The sequence below is a fragment of the Trichechus manatus genome, unplaced genomic scaffold (genome assembly GCF_000243295.1).
Source record: "Trichechus manatus latirostris isolate Lorelei unplaced genomic scaffold, TriManLat1.0 scaffold00014, whole genome shotgun sequence".
In the NCBI taxonomy this organism is placed as follows: Eukaryota; Metazoa; Chordata; class Mammalia; order Sirenia; family Trichechidae; genus Trichechus; species Trichechus manatus.
Genome location: NW_004443950.1, coordinates 65,841 through 83,907, shown reverse-complemented (window position 1 = coordinate 83,907; position 18,067 = coordinate 65,841). Strand labels below are relative to the sequence as shown.

General features: G+C 50.7%; 1 protein-coding gene across 3 annotated transcripts; it reads left to right on the top strand.

Annotated features, from left to right (window-relative positions):
* The first annotated feature begins 2,728 nt into the window (after positions 1-2,728).
* On the top strand, positions 2,729-18,045 carry HAS3 (hyaluronan synthase 3). 3 transcript variants are annotated; one of them, XM_004371446.2, is made up of 4 exons: positions 2,729-2,957; positions 6,884-7,519; positions 12,873-12,974; positions 13,878-16,199. In XM_004371446.2, the coding sequence occupies exons 2-4, from the start codon at positions 6,884-6,886 to the stop codon at positions 14,799-14,801; spliced, it is 1,662 nt and encodes a 553-aa protein (XP_004371503.1). In that variant the 5' UTR covers positions 2,729-2,957; the 3' UTR covers positions 14,802-16,199. The 3 variants fall into 3 exon arrangements, with proteins under 3 accessions (XP_004371503.1, XP_004371502.1, XP_012409639.1); XM_004371445.2 differs by lacking the exon at positions 2,729-2,957 and adding an exon at positions 4,770-4,921; XM_012554185.2 differs by lacking the exons at positions 2,729-2,957; positions 13,878-16,199 and adding an exon at positions 17,942-18,045 and having other exon boundaries at positions 6,877-7,519.
* Positions 18,046-18,067: the final 22 nt, after the last annotated feature.

Here is an 18,067-nt window from a genome sequence, read left to right as displayed (position 1 = left end):
GCCAAGCCCGTTTTTCCTGAAATCCTGAAACTCTTCTAGTCAGATTCTTTCATTGACATTTAATTATAAACTGCCTTGTCTTTAATTTGTCTTTAAAATGGCTAACCTTCTAGATGGCAGGGTCCAGCCTGAGTCCTCCTGGTGCCAACTACTTTTCTCTGCTCAGAGCAGGTCTTCAGCATTTGTTAAAGGAATGTTGAAATGCAGCACGTTATCTTCCACTACTGAGCCAAATAGAGGAGCTTATCCTCTGAAACCTGTATAACAGCCAATTCAGCAACATCTGAATTCACGTTTTTAAGTGATTGGGTATGGAATTAGTCCTATTTCTAAATCCCCAGTGGTAAGCAGAGATAAACTTGGGCTTTATTGTATCAGCCCCTTAAAAAGACTCCCTCTCCACCTCCCTCTGAAGAGATGAATGCAAATAGGGCACCATAAACTGGATGTTAATTACCGGCAAATCCTCCTGGGCATAGACTGGCCACAAAGGTAAAGACTTTCTTATCTGCCTAATAACACCAGGTCTGTGGCCCTGCAGAATTTACTTCCCAAGGGGAGCCATTTAGGGGGAAAGCCAATTGGTTTGGGCAGGGTGTTTGCTGCTGTCATGATGTTGCATCTGGACCCACTGTTCATTTAGGAGGTTTTAATAGACTAGTGAGATTGTGCTGAAGCAGCCCACCACCTATAAAACTCTCTGCAGCAGCAGAGTGAGATAGGCAATAAACCTTGTCGGGCACCCACCGACTGCCACTGAGTCAATTCCAACTCCTAACGACCCTATAGGACAGAGCAGAACTGCCCTATAGGGTTTCCAAGGCTGTAATCTTTATGGAAGCAGACTGCCACATCTTTCTCCTGAGGAGCGACTGGTGTGTTCGAACTGCCAACCTTTTGGTTAGCAGTCAAGCGCTGAACCACTGTGCCACTCCTTTGTGGGACACAGTTGGAGCCTTAGAAACGAACTAGGAGTGAAATGATCCTGGACCAGCCCCAGAGAAACTTGCACCCAGAGAAGTCTTGTTGCTGTTGTGCTGCAGGCAGCAAGGATCTTTCCAAACTGGCTGCTCCATTCCTTGAGCTTCTAAATAGGGTACTTACAAGAAGCCAGTTGGCTAGATGTGACCACAGACACATTTTGCTTGGCCTGCAGAGTGTGTGTGTGTGTGTGTGTGTGTGTGTGTGTGTGTTTTAACATTTGAATTAGTTGCCAACACTTAAAATTTAGGGAAATTTTGTACAATAATCTGGATTCCTGGTTTCTCTTTAAAACAGAGGATCTGGACATGCTGGGCCCTCACTTCCTCAGAAAGCTGATCCTTTAAAGGGGGCACATGCTTCCCACGAGGCAGATGCACTCCTTTTTGTCTCTTGCTAGCCCCTGCTTGGGGTCTGTCACCTAAAACTTTGCAGATTGCAAATTTGGGTGGAAGGGCTTTGGCAACTCCAGGCAGTGTGATGCTTTGGATATGGAGAAGGTGATCCAGGGCTCTGAGAGTCCACAGTACGATAGAGGCCCAGCCAGCAGGCATTGTTCAGTTAATCAAGTCAAACACTGATCTGAACCTTCTGTCACCGAGTGCTCTGGAAGGATGAGCACGGAAAATCCACAGCATCGGCAAATGGGTGCTGCTTTCTGCCTGAGGTGAACTGTAGCTAACATTTACTAAGCAGTTAGTATACTAAACCCCATTTCTGGGATGAAGACATTGAGGCTTAATGCCACTCAGCTAGTGGCAGAACTGGCTGTCTGTCTTCAGAGCCTCTCCTCTTCACTAAGTTACCTGATACTCTACCTCTGTGTTAACAGCTTTCCTAGGGCCTTTCAAATGGTCTGAAATTCAAAACATTTTCACTGGGAGTTCAACACTAGTTTAAAAAAAAAAAAAAAACTTGAAAAAGAATGTTTAAACCACAACAGCAACTCGAAAGATTAGATGGGAAGCTTAGGGGCAGTGAGTTTATGTTATATGGGGGAGGAACTCAGAAAAGGAAGGTAAGAATGGTTGCAAAACTCAAAGAATGTAATCAACATCACTGAATTGTACACGTAGAAACGGTTGAATTGGTGTATGCTTTTGCTGTGTATATTCTCAACAACAAAATAAAATTTAAAAAAAACATTGAAACCATGTAGCACAATTGTGATGAGTTTCTCAAGCAAAAGAAATTATTTTATTTTTCTAATGCACCATGGGATGGTGGATGGAGCAGGTGTGCCACAGGGTCTTTGTTTGCTTTGGGGAGACCTGAGGAGTGAGCTCTGCGGCCAGAATGAGTGAGGGTGAGCAGGCAACAGCCCTCTAAGACTTCTGAGAGGAGCCACTTGTAGACTGCAACTGTGTTCCTCTAAATGAGTTGCAGCTTGGGAAGAAGGGATGGAAATGATCTCAGGTGTGTTTGGAGGATATGCAAATTCACTTTTTACTATTCTTTAATTATAATTTCTCTCCAAGTTTTTCAGAGACATGGAAACTCAGTTCTTCAGCTGGTCCTAAAATTCCTTCCTTTGCTACCCCCTCTTCACACTGACCCCAGCCCACCTAAGTCTAACACCAGCTTTGGGGGATTTGGAAACTGCTGGAGATAAGGTCAGTTGGGAAGTTAGGAGTTCGTGGATGTGGGAAATAAAGGTGTAAAAAGGGGGAAGAAAATTTGGTTTTGCTTTTAAGACACCGGACACCTCCAAGGTTCTGCAAAACCTTTTGCAGCTTTTGCATACAGCCTTAAAGTCATCAGCGCCCCACTGTGGAATTCAAACCTAAGCTTGTCACAATTGTTAACACCTTCTTTGACCAGGCTTTTTATATTTGACAATTATTCTCTCCTGCGCTTCTTTCTTGCCGGCAGTAAAGTTCTGCGGTCTTGGTTTTAGCGAGTACCCTACACACCGAACAGCTCCTTCGAGTGCAGAAGTCCGGGGAAGATTTCTACCGGCCCGCCGGGTTTGCAGGGTGAGTAGGTTTCTAGGCTTAGAAAGCTGGGAGCTGGGGGAGGGGGACCGGACAATTTTGGAAGTCTCTACGGGTAGTCTTGAAAGTTCACAGAGCTTCGGGTTCTAGATTGGGCACAGTGACCGCCACCCACCCACCCCATCCACACCCCACGCAGCTGGGCCCTGCGACGAACGCGGAGCAGCTCAGCCTTCGGCCTTGTTGGGGGAACCCAGTTTCTGAGAGGGCTCAGGGCGCAGAGGTTGCGAGTGTCTGGGATCCGGAGGACACGCATCCACTCGAGCCCCGGAGCCCCCGCCAAGCGCTGGCTGCAGAGCCGAGCTCTGGCTGCAAGGCGCTCCCTCTGACCTAGCCGGGAAGTGGGTGCTCCCTCGCAGCTCTCGGGGGAGCCCTCCCACTCTTCCCAACTTTCCCGGCCCCAGGGCCGGAGGAGGGCGCCTCTCCCGGCTGGGACGTGCTCGGTACTTAAAAGCGGCTCGGCGGGGCCAGCGCTCGTCAGTCGGAGCGCGAGGCGGCGGCAGCGGCGACGCACTGTGCAAGGAGGAGCGGCGGCGAGGGAGTGGGAGGAGGGGCATGGAGCAGCCGCGGGCCTGCTGAGCACCGGAGCGCGGCAGCCAGCAGCACGGTGAGCGCGGGGCTGGAGTGGGTACTTTTGAGGGGCGGGGTGAGTGGGGGCTGCGCTGGGGACCTGGGCGGGCCGGCTCCAGGGCTGCCTCTGGCCCAGCTCCCGGACCCCCATCGACTCCCCCGGCCTCGCGAGCTCCGCGTCCAGTGGAAGAGCAGAGGCGGCTGCGGCATCCCAGGCTTCCCGGTGGCGGATCCTGCAGCCCCCTCTCCACTGACCCCTCCTCCCTTTCTTCCTCCAGCCTCTCCTCCTTTCTTCCCTTCCGGCTCCTGTTTTGTGAATGAATCGGGAGGTGGAGGATGGTATTGGGCACAAGGCTGGTTGGAGTGCCCCCCGCTTGCCTGAGGGCTCGTACTTGTCAGGGCACCAAGGTACCTAGCATCCAGGTTCATGCGGATGAGCCGGACCACGAGTGTCCGGTCCTCGCCGGCCACCACCACACGTGCCCGCAGGACTGGGCTCCCCTTCCTTTGCCGGCTCCGCGGGGCCGGAGGGCGCCCGGGAGCGAAGGAAGGAGCCCTCGCCCAGCGCACAAGTTTCCATCCCTCCGCGTGTGGGCCCCGCAGCGGGCGCACCTGTCAGCAGAAGAGAAGCTGCAAACCAGGCGGCTCCACAAAGTTCCGCGTGCTTCCTTGGCTAGGGGTTTCTCCCTCCGTCGTCCGAGGGCTGACCCTGAGGAGCACCCCCAACCTCATGCCCTTGAGGTTGGCGTTAGCCTGCGTTGGCCAGGCTCCGATGGATTCCTTCTGCGCGAAGCCAGGGCAGAGGGGAGGGAGGCGGTCTAGGCTGCTGGGAGCTCCCTCCGCCGGCTTGGGGTGCACCGCCCGCTGTCTGGACTGGGGCATCTCAGCCAGAGCCTGCACGACAGCGCCTGATTGTACTTGGGGTCTCTGGCTGCGGGACCTTCTTGGGTCCTCTGTGGGGAGGGAGTGCCTGGGCAGTGCCTCCAATTCCTTTAGGGAAAGAAGGGGCCGGCGACATCGGGGATGCTGCCTTTGTCTGTAGGCACACTTTGCCTAGGTAGCTGAGGCCCCAGGGAGGTGAGTAGGGGGGCTGGTCCACCTTGGGTTTTCCGTTCCTTCCCGGCCGGGTCGTGGGAAACCCGCACGTGGGTGTGGCCGGCAACGCCTTCACCAGGACCTGAGGCTCAGGCAGGGAGTGGCGGGTAGAGAAGCGTGGCCAGTGTCTTCTCGGCTGCATTAACCTGGGGGGCACCGCCTCTAGCACTGCACGGAGGCGGGGCGCCAGCGCCTGGCAGGTTGCTGGGCTGGTCTCAGCGCTCCCTGACCCTTCCCAGAGCACAGGCGAGCAGCGGGGCCCACAGCGCCCCCCTCTGCATGTAAGCTCCAGAGCGGAACGAGATGCAGGGCTTGGGGGCCCCTGTGTCGCAAGCTCTTGCAGGGAGGGGGGACCAGGGAGGGCTGGAAGTCCTGCAGAGGAAGCACGCGGTAGGCTCCCCGAGATGGCGGTGCAGAGCGCCCAGAGGCCGAGTTTCCCGGAGAGGCGAGGCTGCCAACAGCTCCTTCCGGACCGAAGCTGCTGGAAGGCTGCGGGTGCCTGAGTCTCAGACTGATTAAGCGGTGACCGCGTCTCTCCCTACTCTTCCCATATTAGAGGGGGCAGGGGAACAGGCCCTGCTCCCATGGCAGGAAGGTGTGTTTGTGTGGGGGGCGAGGGGTCTTTTCAGTGAGACCTGGAATTGGAGCAAGCTTCGAAGTGAGACTTCATTGTATGTAGATGTGGGGGCAGATCAAGTAGGTGGCAAGCAGAGGGGATGGGAGAAAGCCTGGGTCAGAATGGAGAGCTGGGAGCTGTACTCAGCCTGGGGTCCCTCAGCCTTGCCCTTCCCATGGGCTCTGGAGTAAACTACACTCAGTCTGCCCACATGGGTAGCCCTGCACTTCCAGAAGTGCTCCCAGTGTCAGAGAAATGATTTACCTGAGACCTGTGAAGCAAGAAACCATTAGAACCCCCACTGTACTGATGTGGGCACCAAGTCTCAGAAAGAACTTGGGCAACATCAGGCAGCCAGGAGGTGGTAGAGCTATGTCTCAAGCCCAAGTCTTCTGGTGCCAAGTCCTGAGCTCTTGTCATTAAAGCCCAACAGGGCAGGTACTAGGAGCCTGTCTTAGTTGAAAAGGAAAACGTGGCAGCATTTCCAGGAGTGGCTGGGAAGTGGGGTGAGCACAGAGGTTCCCCACGGGCACTATGACCAAGTGGATGGGGCGCCCCACGTGGCTGCCTCTGGGTGGCGGCTGCAGTTCCCCTCCTCTTGTGCCCTTGAGTGCTGGCCTTCCAGGAGGGCGGTCCACAGCCCAGCTCTCATTTCCTTTTTGTTCCCTCTTCTGCTTTTCCCATTTGCTTTCCCTTTCTTTTCCTGTATCTCAAGTGAATGAGGAAAAGGTGAGAAAGCAGAGAACAAAGGGAAACTTTCTCTTACTGAGTTTGCCTGGCACTTCTTTGTCTCCTGCTGTTTATCTTTTACTTCCCCACTTTCTTCATGGGCCTCATTGGTGACTGTGCTTTACTGGCAGATATTCCTCTCCCAGAGCGCAGTCCCCTTGTGAGGACAGGGCAGGTAGAAGCTCTTCGTCCTACTGACTTTTTCTCGCTGCCCTTCCCTCTCCTCCCTACCCTTCCCTCTCCTCCTGGCCGGCCCCTCAGGTGCTCAGAGCTGCCTCTGGCCTCATGGCTCACCCCTACTAAAGCTCACCTATTAAGAGCTTTGGGTCAGGCTCAGGCAGATCAGAGTTCTGCCATCTACCAGTTGGGTGTCACATAAATCTCTTTGGACTTTGGTTTGTCTAACAATAAATGTTATTCTAAGTGTTTTACATACTAAAAAAACCAAACCGAACCAAACCCGTTGCTGTTGAGTCGATTCCGACTCACAGCGACCCTATAGGACAGAGTAGAACTGCCCCATAGAGTTCTCAAGGATTCGAACTGCCGACCTTTTGGTTAGCAGCCGTGGCACTTAACCACTACCCGCCAGGGTTTTACGTATACAACCCATTTAACCCTCAAAGATGTTGTGAGGTTACTACTGCAGTCCACATCTTACAGATGAAGTAACTAGGGGGAGGGGTTAAGAAACCTGAACACAGTCACACAGGATGTGGCAGAGCTGGAATCTGAATCCCAATAGTTTGGCTTCTGAGTCTACAAATAGTCTTAATCATGCTCAATAAATGGTAATCATTTTTATTAGTGGGTTAGTCCCCTGCTATGGGGTCCCCACACCCATTGACTGGAGATGCTGACTCCTGCCTGATCCCACATCTCCCACCTTCCCTGCCAGATGCCGGTGCAGCTAACGACAGCCCTGCGTGTGGTGGGCACCAGCTTGTTTGCCCTAGCAGTGCTGGGTGGCATCCTGGCAGCCTATGTGACGGGCTACCAGTTTATACACACAGAAAAGCACTACCTGTCCTTTGGCCTGTACGGTGCCATCCTGGGCCTGCACCTGCTCATTCAGAGCTTGTTTGCCTTCCTGGAGCACCGACGCATGAGGCGGGCTGGCCGGCCGCTGAAGCTGCCCTCTCTGCCACGCGCCTCGGTGGCACTCTGCATCGCTGCCTACCAGGAGGACCCTGACTACTTGCGCAAGTGCCTGCGCTCGGCTCAGCGCATTGCTTTCCCTAACCTCAAAGTGGTCATGGTGGTGGATGGCAACCGCCAGGAGGACACCTACATGCTGGACATCTTCCATGAGGTGTTGGGTGGCACTGAGCAAGCCGGCTTCTTTGTGTGGCGCAGCAACTTCCATGAGGCAGGTGAGGGTGAGACTGAAGCCAGCCTGCAGGAAGGCATGCACCGTGTGCAGGACGTGGTACGGGCCAGCACTTTCTCATGCATCATGCAGAAGTGGGGAGGCAAGCGCGAGGTCATGTACACAGCCTTCAAGGCTCTTGGTGATTCAGTGGACTACATCCAGGTAAGATGGCCTCCCTAGGGGTGAGTGTGCATGTGGATGTGCCCAGCCAGCCAGGCGTACTCTTCCTCCAGGAATGTTAGGTCCAGTCTAGGCCCCTTGTGTTTGCTGTGCACACCCCTCCGCTGCATTTAAGAAGGCAACAAGGTGAAATGGTTCTGAACAGCAGTCCAGGGGTCAGATCAACCTGGGCTGGAATTCTGGTTGGGCTGTTCCTTAGCTCTGTGACTTTGGACAGGTCTCTGAACCGGTGTCCCAATAATGTAGCTAATGGGTATCTAGTACTTAGGCACTGTTGTAGGCACTTGCTACATATTTGCTCTTTTAGTCCTCATAATACTCCCAGGGGATAAACATCCCCTTACAGAAAGTGAGACTGAAGCGCAGAGAGGCTAAGTAACTTGCCTAATGTCCCACTGCTAGACAGGTTCAGAGCCAGGATTTGAGCCCAGGCAGTCTATCTTGATTGAGTCTGCTGTTATCCATTATGCTATAATGTCTCGCCATTGGCAATGTGGGGATAAGCCTTTTCATACACAAATATGGTGAAGATCAAAAGAGATCCTGCTCAAAAGTGCTCAAAATGTTGTTTTTTATAGTCTTAAGCCAGAGAAGTCCCATTCTCCGGTGTCAGGTTTGTGTATGTGAGGTGGATGGTAGAAACAGGTGTGAATCATCTGCAGGCTTGATTTTGCAGCAGCCTGGGCAGGTGAGCTTCCTTCCCGTCAAAGGGTCATTGACACCAGCCTGGAAATTGTATTAGGCTGACAAGGTTGACACAGCTTCAAATTTCAAATAAAACCTAGAACTGAGAGGGTTAAAGCTCACTCATTTTGTTACTGAGTAGAAACTGAAACCCAGGGCTCCTGATTTCTGGTCCAGAATTCTTCCCAGCATCCACACTGCTTCTGTTCCTTTCTCTGCTGTTCTCTGGGGGGTTTGCCCATCACTTGATAAATGCTTGAATGAACAGTGGATGTTCTGGAAGCTCACCTGTGTACCAACTCAGTCTTGCTGACAGCGTGTTGAGTCCTCCAATATTATTTAAATTTTAAATACTGTGCCCAAGGAGCCCTGGTGGTGCAGTGGTTAAGTGCTTGGCTGCTAACCAAAAGGTCGAGTTTGAACCCACCAGTTGCTCCACAGGAGGAAGATGTGGCAGTCTGCTTCCATAAAGATTACAACCTTGGAAACCCCATGGGGCAGTTCTACTCTGTCCTATAGAGTCACTATGAGTTGGAATTGACTCAACGGCAATAGGTTTGGTTTTTGGTTTATAGTGTACCCACCTCAACTTGCCGCAGATTTTTTTTTTTCTCTTTGAAAGTTGGATCCTCACATGAAAATTGGTGCATTTCTCTTTTTCTGTCTCCTTAGGCCCAAGGACCTCCCCAGCCTTTCGGGAGGGACATGAGGCTTAGAAGGCTGTTGCATTCCACAGTTCACCTAGGGTCGAGGGACTTTTGTGAAACTTTCCTGGGGGCCCACAAGGCTTACAAAAAGCCTTTGAGCCCTGGCACATGCTCAAGCCACAGTGACTTTGTCATCCACTTCACTGAAGCACAGAATCCACCTAAACCTGCTCTGCCACACATCTTCCTTTCCTGATCACTTCCTGAGTGTTTTGTTGGATCACACCTGAGCCATGTCTTTATGGCTCTGGGATCACTGCCTGAAGGCCGCCCTGGGCTAGAGCCAGTGAATGCTTGATGGATCATCTGCGTGTCTTCTAACAGCCCTACTGCGGTGTGTGTCTTTCCCTCTGTGGGAGAAAATCCTCCCCCAGCCGGTGGGGAAACCCAGGCAGCACATGAGCTCTTCCTTTCCTGATTATCCCTGCTCAGCTAGAAAGACTCTCTGGGGTAAAGGAGCAGAGCAGCATGAGAATCGGTTAAGTCAGGGCAGAAAGGAGTGGTGAGACCAGCAGTACTGGGAAGCTTGGCCCGTAAGATGAGGAGGCTCTGGAAGTCTGGCTTGAGGTTTCCTGGGACCTTTGCAAGAATAAGTCAGGATGCAAGGATGGGTCTGGTGGGGAGGAAGGATGAAGCATGTGTGAGGGACTCAGCCTATGGGATCCCTGCTGCTGGCTATGCCTAGTTTCCCTCAGCCTCCTGCTGCTGTTTGTCTTTGGCCACTATCTTAGTTATCTATTGCTGCTATAACAGAAATACCACAAGTGGATAGCTTTAACAAAGAGAATTTTATTCTCTCACAGTCTAGTAGGCTAGAAGTCTGAATTCAGGGTGCCAGCTCCTGGGGAAGGCCTTCTCTCTCTGTTGGCTCTGGAGGAAGGTCCTTGTCATCACTCTTCTCGGTTTAGGAGCTTCTCTGCACAGGAACCTCAGGTCCAAAGGACGTGCTCTGCTCCCGGTGCTGCTTTCTTGGTGGTATGAGGTCCCCACGTCTCTCTGCTTTCTTCTCTTTTATATCTGAAAAGAGATTGGCTCAAGATACAGTCCAGTCTTGTGGATTGAGTCTTGCCTCATTAACGTAACTGCCGCTAATCCCCTCTCATTAACATTATAGAGATATGAGTTACAACACATAGGAAAATCACATCAGATAACAAAATAGTGGACAATCACACAATACTGGGAATCATGGCCTAGCCAAATTGATACACATATTTTTATGGGACACAACTCAATCCATGACATTCCACCCTTTGGCCCTCCAAAATTCATGTCCTTGCCACATGTAAAACACATTCACCCCATCATATCATAGCAAAAGTCTTAATTTAACTCCAAGTCTGAAATCCAAAAATCCTATTCATCTGTGAAATCTAGAATACAAGTTATCTGCTTCCAAAGTACAATGGTGGAACAGGCATAAGCCAGACATTTCCATTACAGATGGGAGAGATTGGATGGAAAGAAAGGATAACAGGCATCAAGCAAGTCAGCAGAACACATTACATTAGCCCTCAAGGCTTGAAAATAATCCTCTGTTCTCTGAGACCATTTACACAGTGGCCCTGCACTCCAGACTCTGGGTGTTGGCCACACTCTCGCAATTTCTGCATGGAGGCCCCTCAGCCCTGGGCTTCAGCTCCGTCTTCCAGGCCCACTGGAAAGGCAGCCCTGCTCCCTTGGCTTTGAGTGGCTTCATTTTCTAGTCCATCTGACTGGCAACTCCACCCTTTGAGACCCCAGAAGTCATGGCCATACCCTTTGAGACTGAGGCAACTCTGCTTCCTGTGTTCTTGTCTCTTCAGCTTTTGCTTCCTGGTTTCTTGGCCTCTCGGCTCCTCAGGCCTCTCTGCCTATGTCTGCCCTGCTGGGGCAAGTGTTCCAAAGCTCTGTGGCTCCACTGATAAGTGGCTGGAGGCACCCCACTCTGCCAGTGAACTTCAGCTGGAAGGTACTTACCTCTCTTGCTCTGTGGATCGGCAAGCCTAGCTCCACTGTAAGTGCCTAGAGGTACCCCACTCTGCCAGGAAGCCTCCTACGCAAAGGCACTCAGCTTTCTCACTCCATGGGTTGGCTCCAGTGCTGTCTCGCACTGATCTCCTGGTTCTGCTGCTGCTTCTCGTTGTCTGTGCTGTCTCCAGTGTCTAACAGCTCTTTTCACTTCCTTCTGAGTCCTCACCAGAATTGTCTGGCATCTATAATTTCATCAACAGTCTCTTCATAGCAATCTAGGTTTTTACTATTAGGCACTTTAAAACTCTTCCAGCCTCTATCCATTCACAGTTTCAAAACCGCTTCCACATTTTTGGTATGTGTTAGACCAGTACCCCACTCTCTCGGTACCAAATTCTGTCTTGGTTATCTAGTGCTGCTATTACAGAAATACCACAAGTGGATAGCTTCAACAAAGAGAAATTTATTCTCTCACAGTCTAGTAGGCTAGCCAGCTCCAGGGGATGGCTTTCTCTCTCTGTCGGCTCTGGAGGAAGGTCCTTGTCATCAATCTTCCTTGGTCTAGGAGCTTCTCCGCACAGGAACCTCAGGTCCAAAGGACACGTCCTGCTCCCGGTGCTGCCTTCTTGGTGGTATGAGGTCCCCGTGTCTCTTATATTGTAAAAGAGATTGGCTCAAAACACAATTTTGTAGATTGAGTCCTGTCTCATTAACATAACTGCTGCTAATCCCATCTCATTAACATCATAGCTGTAGGATTTACAACCCATAGGAAAATTACATCAGATGACAAAATAGTAGACAATCACACAACACTGGGAATCATGGCCTAGCCAAATCGATACAAATATTCCTGGGGGGACACAATTCAATCCATGACAGCCACCTGTCTCTCCCAGCATGTACCGGAAAAGCTGGGTAGGGTTGGAGTGTCAGGGCAGCCTCCTTCCGGCAGACTACTGGGCTCTTACTTGCCAACCTTAGTAACTAAGGGTTTTAGACCTTTGCAGAACAGTCTTGGCTCATCTGTGGATATTGTTCTCTGCTCTGTGAACAGTGACCATAGAGCTCAATCAGGGGTCAGTGAACCATTTTCCTCACCCACTGGTTACCTGGGCTGTTCGTACCATCTCAAAAATTTTTTACAAAACAGACGAGGAGTCGGCCACCAGAGTAAGTGTTCATAGCCCAAGTTCAATTAATAACGGGGCCCCTGCTAGAAGTGGACCATGAGCCTTCCTAGGGCCATGGGCAGGCAGAACAGGGCTTGATTCAGAGTCTGATTGGAGGCAGCTGCTGCTGGCAGCTCCCATGCCTATTTAGAGCAGAATCTGGGCAAGAGCAGGCCCTGGCCATATTGGGGCTCTGGTTTTAGAGATTTGGCCAGGGGAGTCTGTTAAGGGAGCTTAGAAGGCCTGGCAGCTATTTAGTGGTCTCAGGAAAGGCCTGTGACTGTGGTAGCTCCTTGCCACTGGAGCTGTGTGTTGTCCAGGCCAGAGGCTGAAAAGTGGAACTCTGTTGTTAGCATCCCTATGGGACAGCTTGGGTCAGTAGCCTCTGGCAGGAGCCGTTAGCCTTCTGAGGAGTATATGTCTCACCCATTGTACCTGTCACCTGATTTTATTGACTCATTGCCTTTCTACCCAAGAACCCTGGAAATATTTTGAGACCATTTCTGTGGAGCCTGGCTCTGTAAGGGCTACAAATTTGTCCAGTGCTAAGAATTTCCCCCCTCCCAGGCGCAGCACAGACAATCTCCTGGGTTTCTCCCTGTTAGCCTAGCAGCTGTCAAGCCTGTTGTTTGAACTCTGCTCTTCCTTACTTTCCTGCCTTATGCCTCTCACCCCTTCCTATGTGGCACGGATATCTTTGCTAGAGGCTAGAAGTGAGCCAGGTGAAAGGAGGTTATGTCCCTCAGGCAGGAAGCAGTCTGGTGGGGTGTGTGTGTTGGCCTGAGGCCAAAATGGGCTGACAGTGCACTTATTCTGCAGGTGTGTGACTCTGACACTGTGCTGGATCCAGCCTGTACCATTGAGATGCTTCGCGTCCTGGAGGAGGATCCCCAAGTAGGGGGAGTCGGGGGAGATGTTCAAGTAAGAAGTAACCAGGGGCTCCTGGGGGTGAGGGGATCTGGCCTCTTTGTGTCTCTTAATCCAATTGGATGTGCCTGAGAAATGGGCATCTTGATTTCCTAGTATGCGGGGGGGGGGGGGGGTGTTCCCCTTTGAGTTTTCACTGGTATCAAAGGGCTCACTTGCTACCCAACCCCTCTCCTGCTCTTTTTCAACCTGAGGGAAAAAAATCACTAACAGGTATGGAGAGGGCCTATACGACTGTAAGGGGATAGTATTTTACAGCCATGGATCCCAGACGATGGTTCCATTTCGGCTGGTGGTGCAGCAAGTAAGCCAGTGGTGTCCCTGTGGTAGCAGGGCATGAAATGAGGCAGGCCAGCAATTAGCTCCAGAGTTAGACCCTTGAGAAGCCCTGCTGTTAGGGAACTTGGGCTGAAGACGTCTGGGCAATATGGAAAGAATTAGGAGCCATTATCTTCTCCAGAGATACTGCTGGCAACATACCGTGTCTTCTTCCCTAGAAGCTTTCTATCTGCAGAAGGTCAGGACCCATGGCTGAGGGGTTGCTTTGCATCTTTCTCAAACTCTGCTCTTTGTCACCACCACAGGCTGCCTCCTGAGATTGAAGGTGGCTTTGGCCACTAAAGCAACTGAACTGGGAAAATTAGTGCAGATGACAGAGGGGAAGGGGAGCTGGTGCTGGTGCTGGGGAGAGTAAATGGGAGTGGTTGGCTCCTCTGAGCCTCAGGTTTCCCAGGGCTAGCTGGGCTAGAACTGATGGCCAGGAATTTAAGCAATGGGCCACAGAACTCATGAGGTAGGCAGACCTCACGAGTGCTCTGGTCTCCATCTCCTCTGGCTGGCTGCAGAATGCGGCTTATGTCCTCAGGGTGAGGCCCAGCATCTCTGGTTCCCTTGCAGATCCTCAACAAGTATGATTCATGGATCTCCTTCCTGAGCAGTGTGCGGTACTGGATGGCCTTCAACGTGGAGCGGGCCTGCCAGTCCTACTTTGGCTGCGTGCAGTGTATTAGTGGGCCCTTGGGCATGTACCGCAACAGTCTCCTGCAACAATTCCTGGAGGACTGGTACCACCAGAAGTTCCTAGGCAGCAAGTGCAGCTTTGGGGATGATCGGCACCTCACCAACCGAGTCCTGAGCCTTGGCTACCGGACTAAGTACACAGCACGCTCCAAGTGCCTCACAGAGACCCCCACCAAGTACCTCCGTTGGCTCAACCAGCAGACCCGCTGGAGCAAGTCTTACTTCCGGGAGTGGCTCTACAACTCTCTGTGGTTCCATAAGCACCACCTCTGGATGACCTATGAATCAGTGGTCACGGGCTTCTTTCCATTCTTCCTCATTGCCACGGTCATACAGCTTTTCTACCGTGGTCGCATCTGGAACATTCTCCTTTTCCTGTTGACGGTGCAGCTAGTGGGCATTATCAAGGCCACCTACGCCTGCTTCCTTCGGGGCAATGCAGAGATGATATTCATGTCCCTCTATTCCCTTCTCTATATGTCCAGCCTCCTGCCGGCCAAGATCTTTGCCATTGCTACCATCAACAAGTCTGGCTGGGGCACTTCTGGCCGAAAAACTATTGTGGTAAACTTCATTGGCCTCATCCCTGTGTCCATCTGGGTGGCAGTCCTTCTGGGGGGGCTGGCTTACACAGCTTATTGTCAAGACCTGTTCAGCGAGACAGAGTTAGCCTTTCTTGTCTCGGGGGCTATCCTGTATGGCTGTTACTGGGTGGCCCTCCTCATGCTGTATCTGGCTATCATCGCTCGGAGATGTGGGAAGAAGCCAGAGCAGTATAGCTTGGCTTTTGCTGAGGTGTGATATAGCCCCCTGTCAGGGCGGGAAAAAGTGCAATGGATAAGGGAGGGAAGGGAAATGAAAAGATAGGGTGGGAGGGAGAAGGGAGTGATGTATTTTAATTTCTTAATGGTCTAATGGACAAATCTGAAGTATAAAGAATGACTACTGCAGTATGGCCTGGGGCAGCTCTGCCTAGAGGAGGCAAACAAACTCCTCAGGCTAAGGGCAGAGGGGGGCTTGTTTCCAGGCTGCCTGTTGGCTTCTGCACACAGGCAGTGGACCCTAGGAGAGATTTCCACTTCCTCCTCCTAGGATCCAGAGGCAACTCAGAAGTGTGCTAAACCAAACACTAAGTTCTATTCAGTGGCAACTTCTGATGGGTGAGTGAATGACAGCTTGTGGGAAGGGTTCTCCTAGTCCGTCTGAACACACCAGAGGAAGTAGGAGAATTCCCACTGACAGATCTGGGCCAGCTAGTAATGCCCACCCCCCTCACCTCCATCTAGTCATCAATGCAATAAGATTGTGCCTGAGATACAAGGCCCAGAGGCCTGGTCTTTGGGCATCAGAAAACAGGGTCCAGGAATGGTGCTTTATTGTGTGATATACCCCACCCCGCATCTCAATATCCCAGGGATCAGCCCAACCAGACGGGTGTTAGCATTTACTGGCTTTTAAACATGTACATATATGTATGTTGAAAAGGAAAGTGTGCCAGGGGGAGCAAAGAGATTGTGGTGGTGCTAAAGGCCAAGAGCTATATGGAGGCCTTGGGCTGAATGTGTTCCAAGTAGAAGCTGCCCAGACCTAGCTTGTCAGTGATCTCTGTTGGGGAGATGTTTTGGTCATCTACCAGGAAAGTTACACCTCACCATGCTCAGAAAGGAAGTGAGGTCTCAGGTGCATACATACTCCTGAATTCCTCTCAAATTCAGCTCTGATCTGGGTGTAAAACAGCCTCCTTGATTCACTTCCTTCAAGGGTTATGTTTCTTTGGCTAACTAGTCACCTCTTGCATCCTCATCACAGCTAAGTTTTTCAAGATAGCAACTGGGGCAGAACCTGCGCTTACAGGTCCCTCTTACAATAGGCAAGCCTGCCCTCAGCACATATGGGAAGCACTATTAGGAACCTCTGGCCGAAACTGGCTGCAATCCTGGGACTGCTTGGACAGAGGTTCTTCAGCAGGTGGTTAGCATGTGTGGCTTTCAGTCTACAGTTCATGACGATTCTCTCCAGCGAAAAGCTTTTCAGCGTTCCCTAAATGAGTCCTCAAACCCAGGCTGCTCACCTTTGAGACTGTCCATTCTCAGTGACTTCTCCACGGAATTCTTACAGCCAGGTTCTGGAGTCATTATTGCATTTGCTTGCTTCTTTCCAGAAACCACACTAGGAGATGAACTGTTTCCTAAATCCTGAGGTTCTTGCTTCCCCCTCTCATGCCTCTTGAAGCTACTTGATTCCAACTAGTCTTTCCATCTGCTTTTTTGGGTGTTGGGGGCGGGGTGGGGGGAGAGGCATTTTCTAGTGATTTGCAATCCAGACTATTTTCAGCTCTTGAGTTTGAAAGCTGGGATCTTAGGATCTTAGCTTATTCTCTTTTCAAACTTCCATTCTCAGAGGGGCCAGTTAATCCCTCAGAACCAGCACTAATGCAGAGGGTAGCTGAGGGGGCAAGTCTCTGTTGTACCCAGGTGCTTCCTACAAAAGAACGAAGTGTACTCTGAGCCACAGATGGGCAAACTCTGGTGCTTTCCTTCATCTCCCACGAACTCAAGGGATTTTCAGGTGCAGCTAACTGACAACACTGCTTGGTTGGTATCGGGCCCAACCCATGAAGGCTGGGAAGCAGCAGCAGTCATTTGCTAAAGGCAGTTCCAGGCTCTTCCGTGTTTTTGCTGGCCAAGAAGTAAACTATTTTGAGCGCTACAATGGAGGAAATCCGGTCCGCCAACTGCAGAGCTCAGACTTCACTAAGGGCTTGTTTTTCTTCAGCTTTTACTTGAAGGTTAATATAGGAGATGGGCTCCAGATGGACAACTCCTGGCTGTCCTACCATCAGCTCTGCCTTGCACTGTAGTTAACTTTCCTCAGATCAAAAGTAGGCAGGTACAGGTAGTAGGCTTACAACTTTTGACCTCGACTGGTTTTTCTAAGTTATTTTGTACATTTTTTCAGCAGCAAAAAAACCAAACCAGGTCTTCAGCTTTATCTGTTTCTTGCAAGGGAAGAGCCTTTATACAATTGGACACATTTTGGTTTTTCCTCATTTTTTGAGAATTTTAACCCTCTTTTGTATTATTTCTACAGTAATTTGTAAATGTATTTATTTTTACCTGTTTTTACTTTTCAGGTCAAATTTTTTATACTACACTTATTTGTCAAAATAAAGATTCTCATGTAATGCTGGTATTTCTGAGTTACTTCCTCCCTCTTTGTACTTTATAAAGCTAGCTCTTTGTTTCAAAAGAGGCACTTCAGACAGAAACGCAGTTTTGTCAAGGTAATTTCAGTGAAACTCGAAAGAAGGATAAAAGTTGTCACAGCTGCCTCTAGATCTGGGGAAGACAGCAGGCCCACCTTGGTTATAACTTCACGCTAATTAAGGTGGCTTAACTTTTATTGTAGAGGTGGGCAGGGTCTATTGGTAAATAACTGGCAGATGAGGGAGCCAACATTAAGGCTAAAAACCAAAACTTGCTTCCTCCTCAAGTGAAAGTATTTTACCTAGCAAATAATATAGGATTATGGCCAAGCTAGAACAATTAAAAGCCATGGGTAAATTTCCTTCTCTGTGAGACAGGTAACAAAACAGAGTGACATGAGCAGCCCTCTCATCCCATTTATTAAGGAAACAAACAGTAAGAAAAGATAGATACAACGCAGGAAAAACACCAACCGTCCTTTCACATCAGGCTGAACAAAAGCACAGTGATTTCTCCCCTTCACCCCACCCCCCTACCCCAGTTCCCACATCAGTTTAAATTTTGAGGTTCTTTGATTGGGGTACCAGTGGAGAGAGAGCTGGATGAGCAGTGGGGCCTTAATTCTGGCCTCCTCTAAGTCCCAGGAGGAGGTCGCCTCAGGCCCAGTCAGTCAGGCAGAAATTGTATTTGGTGGGTCTCTGAAGTGGTTGCCCACCTCCCTGTTCTGTGTTCAAGTCCCCAGGGAAAGGTATGGCAGTAGAGGATGACCAGGTCCAAGCCACCCAGGTCACAGCTACCGAAGCATGGTCGGTTCTCCAATACGACATTTCTAAATAGCAGTGAGCAGATTCTCCAGTAGTG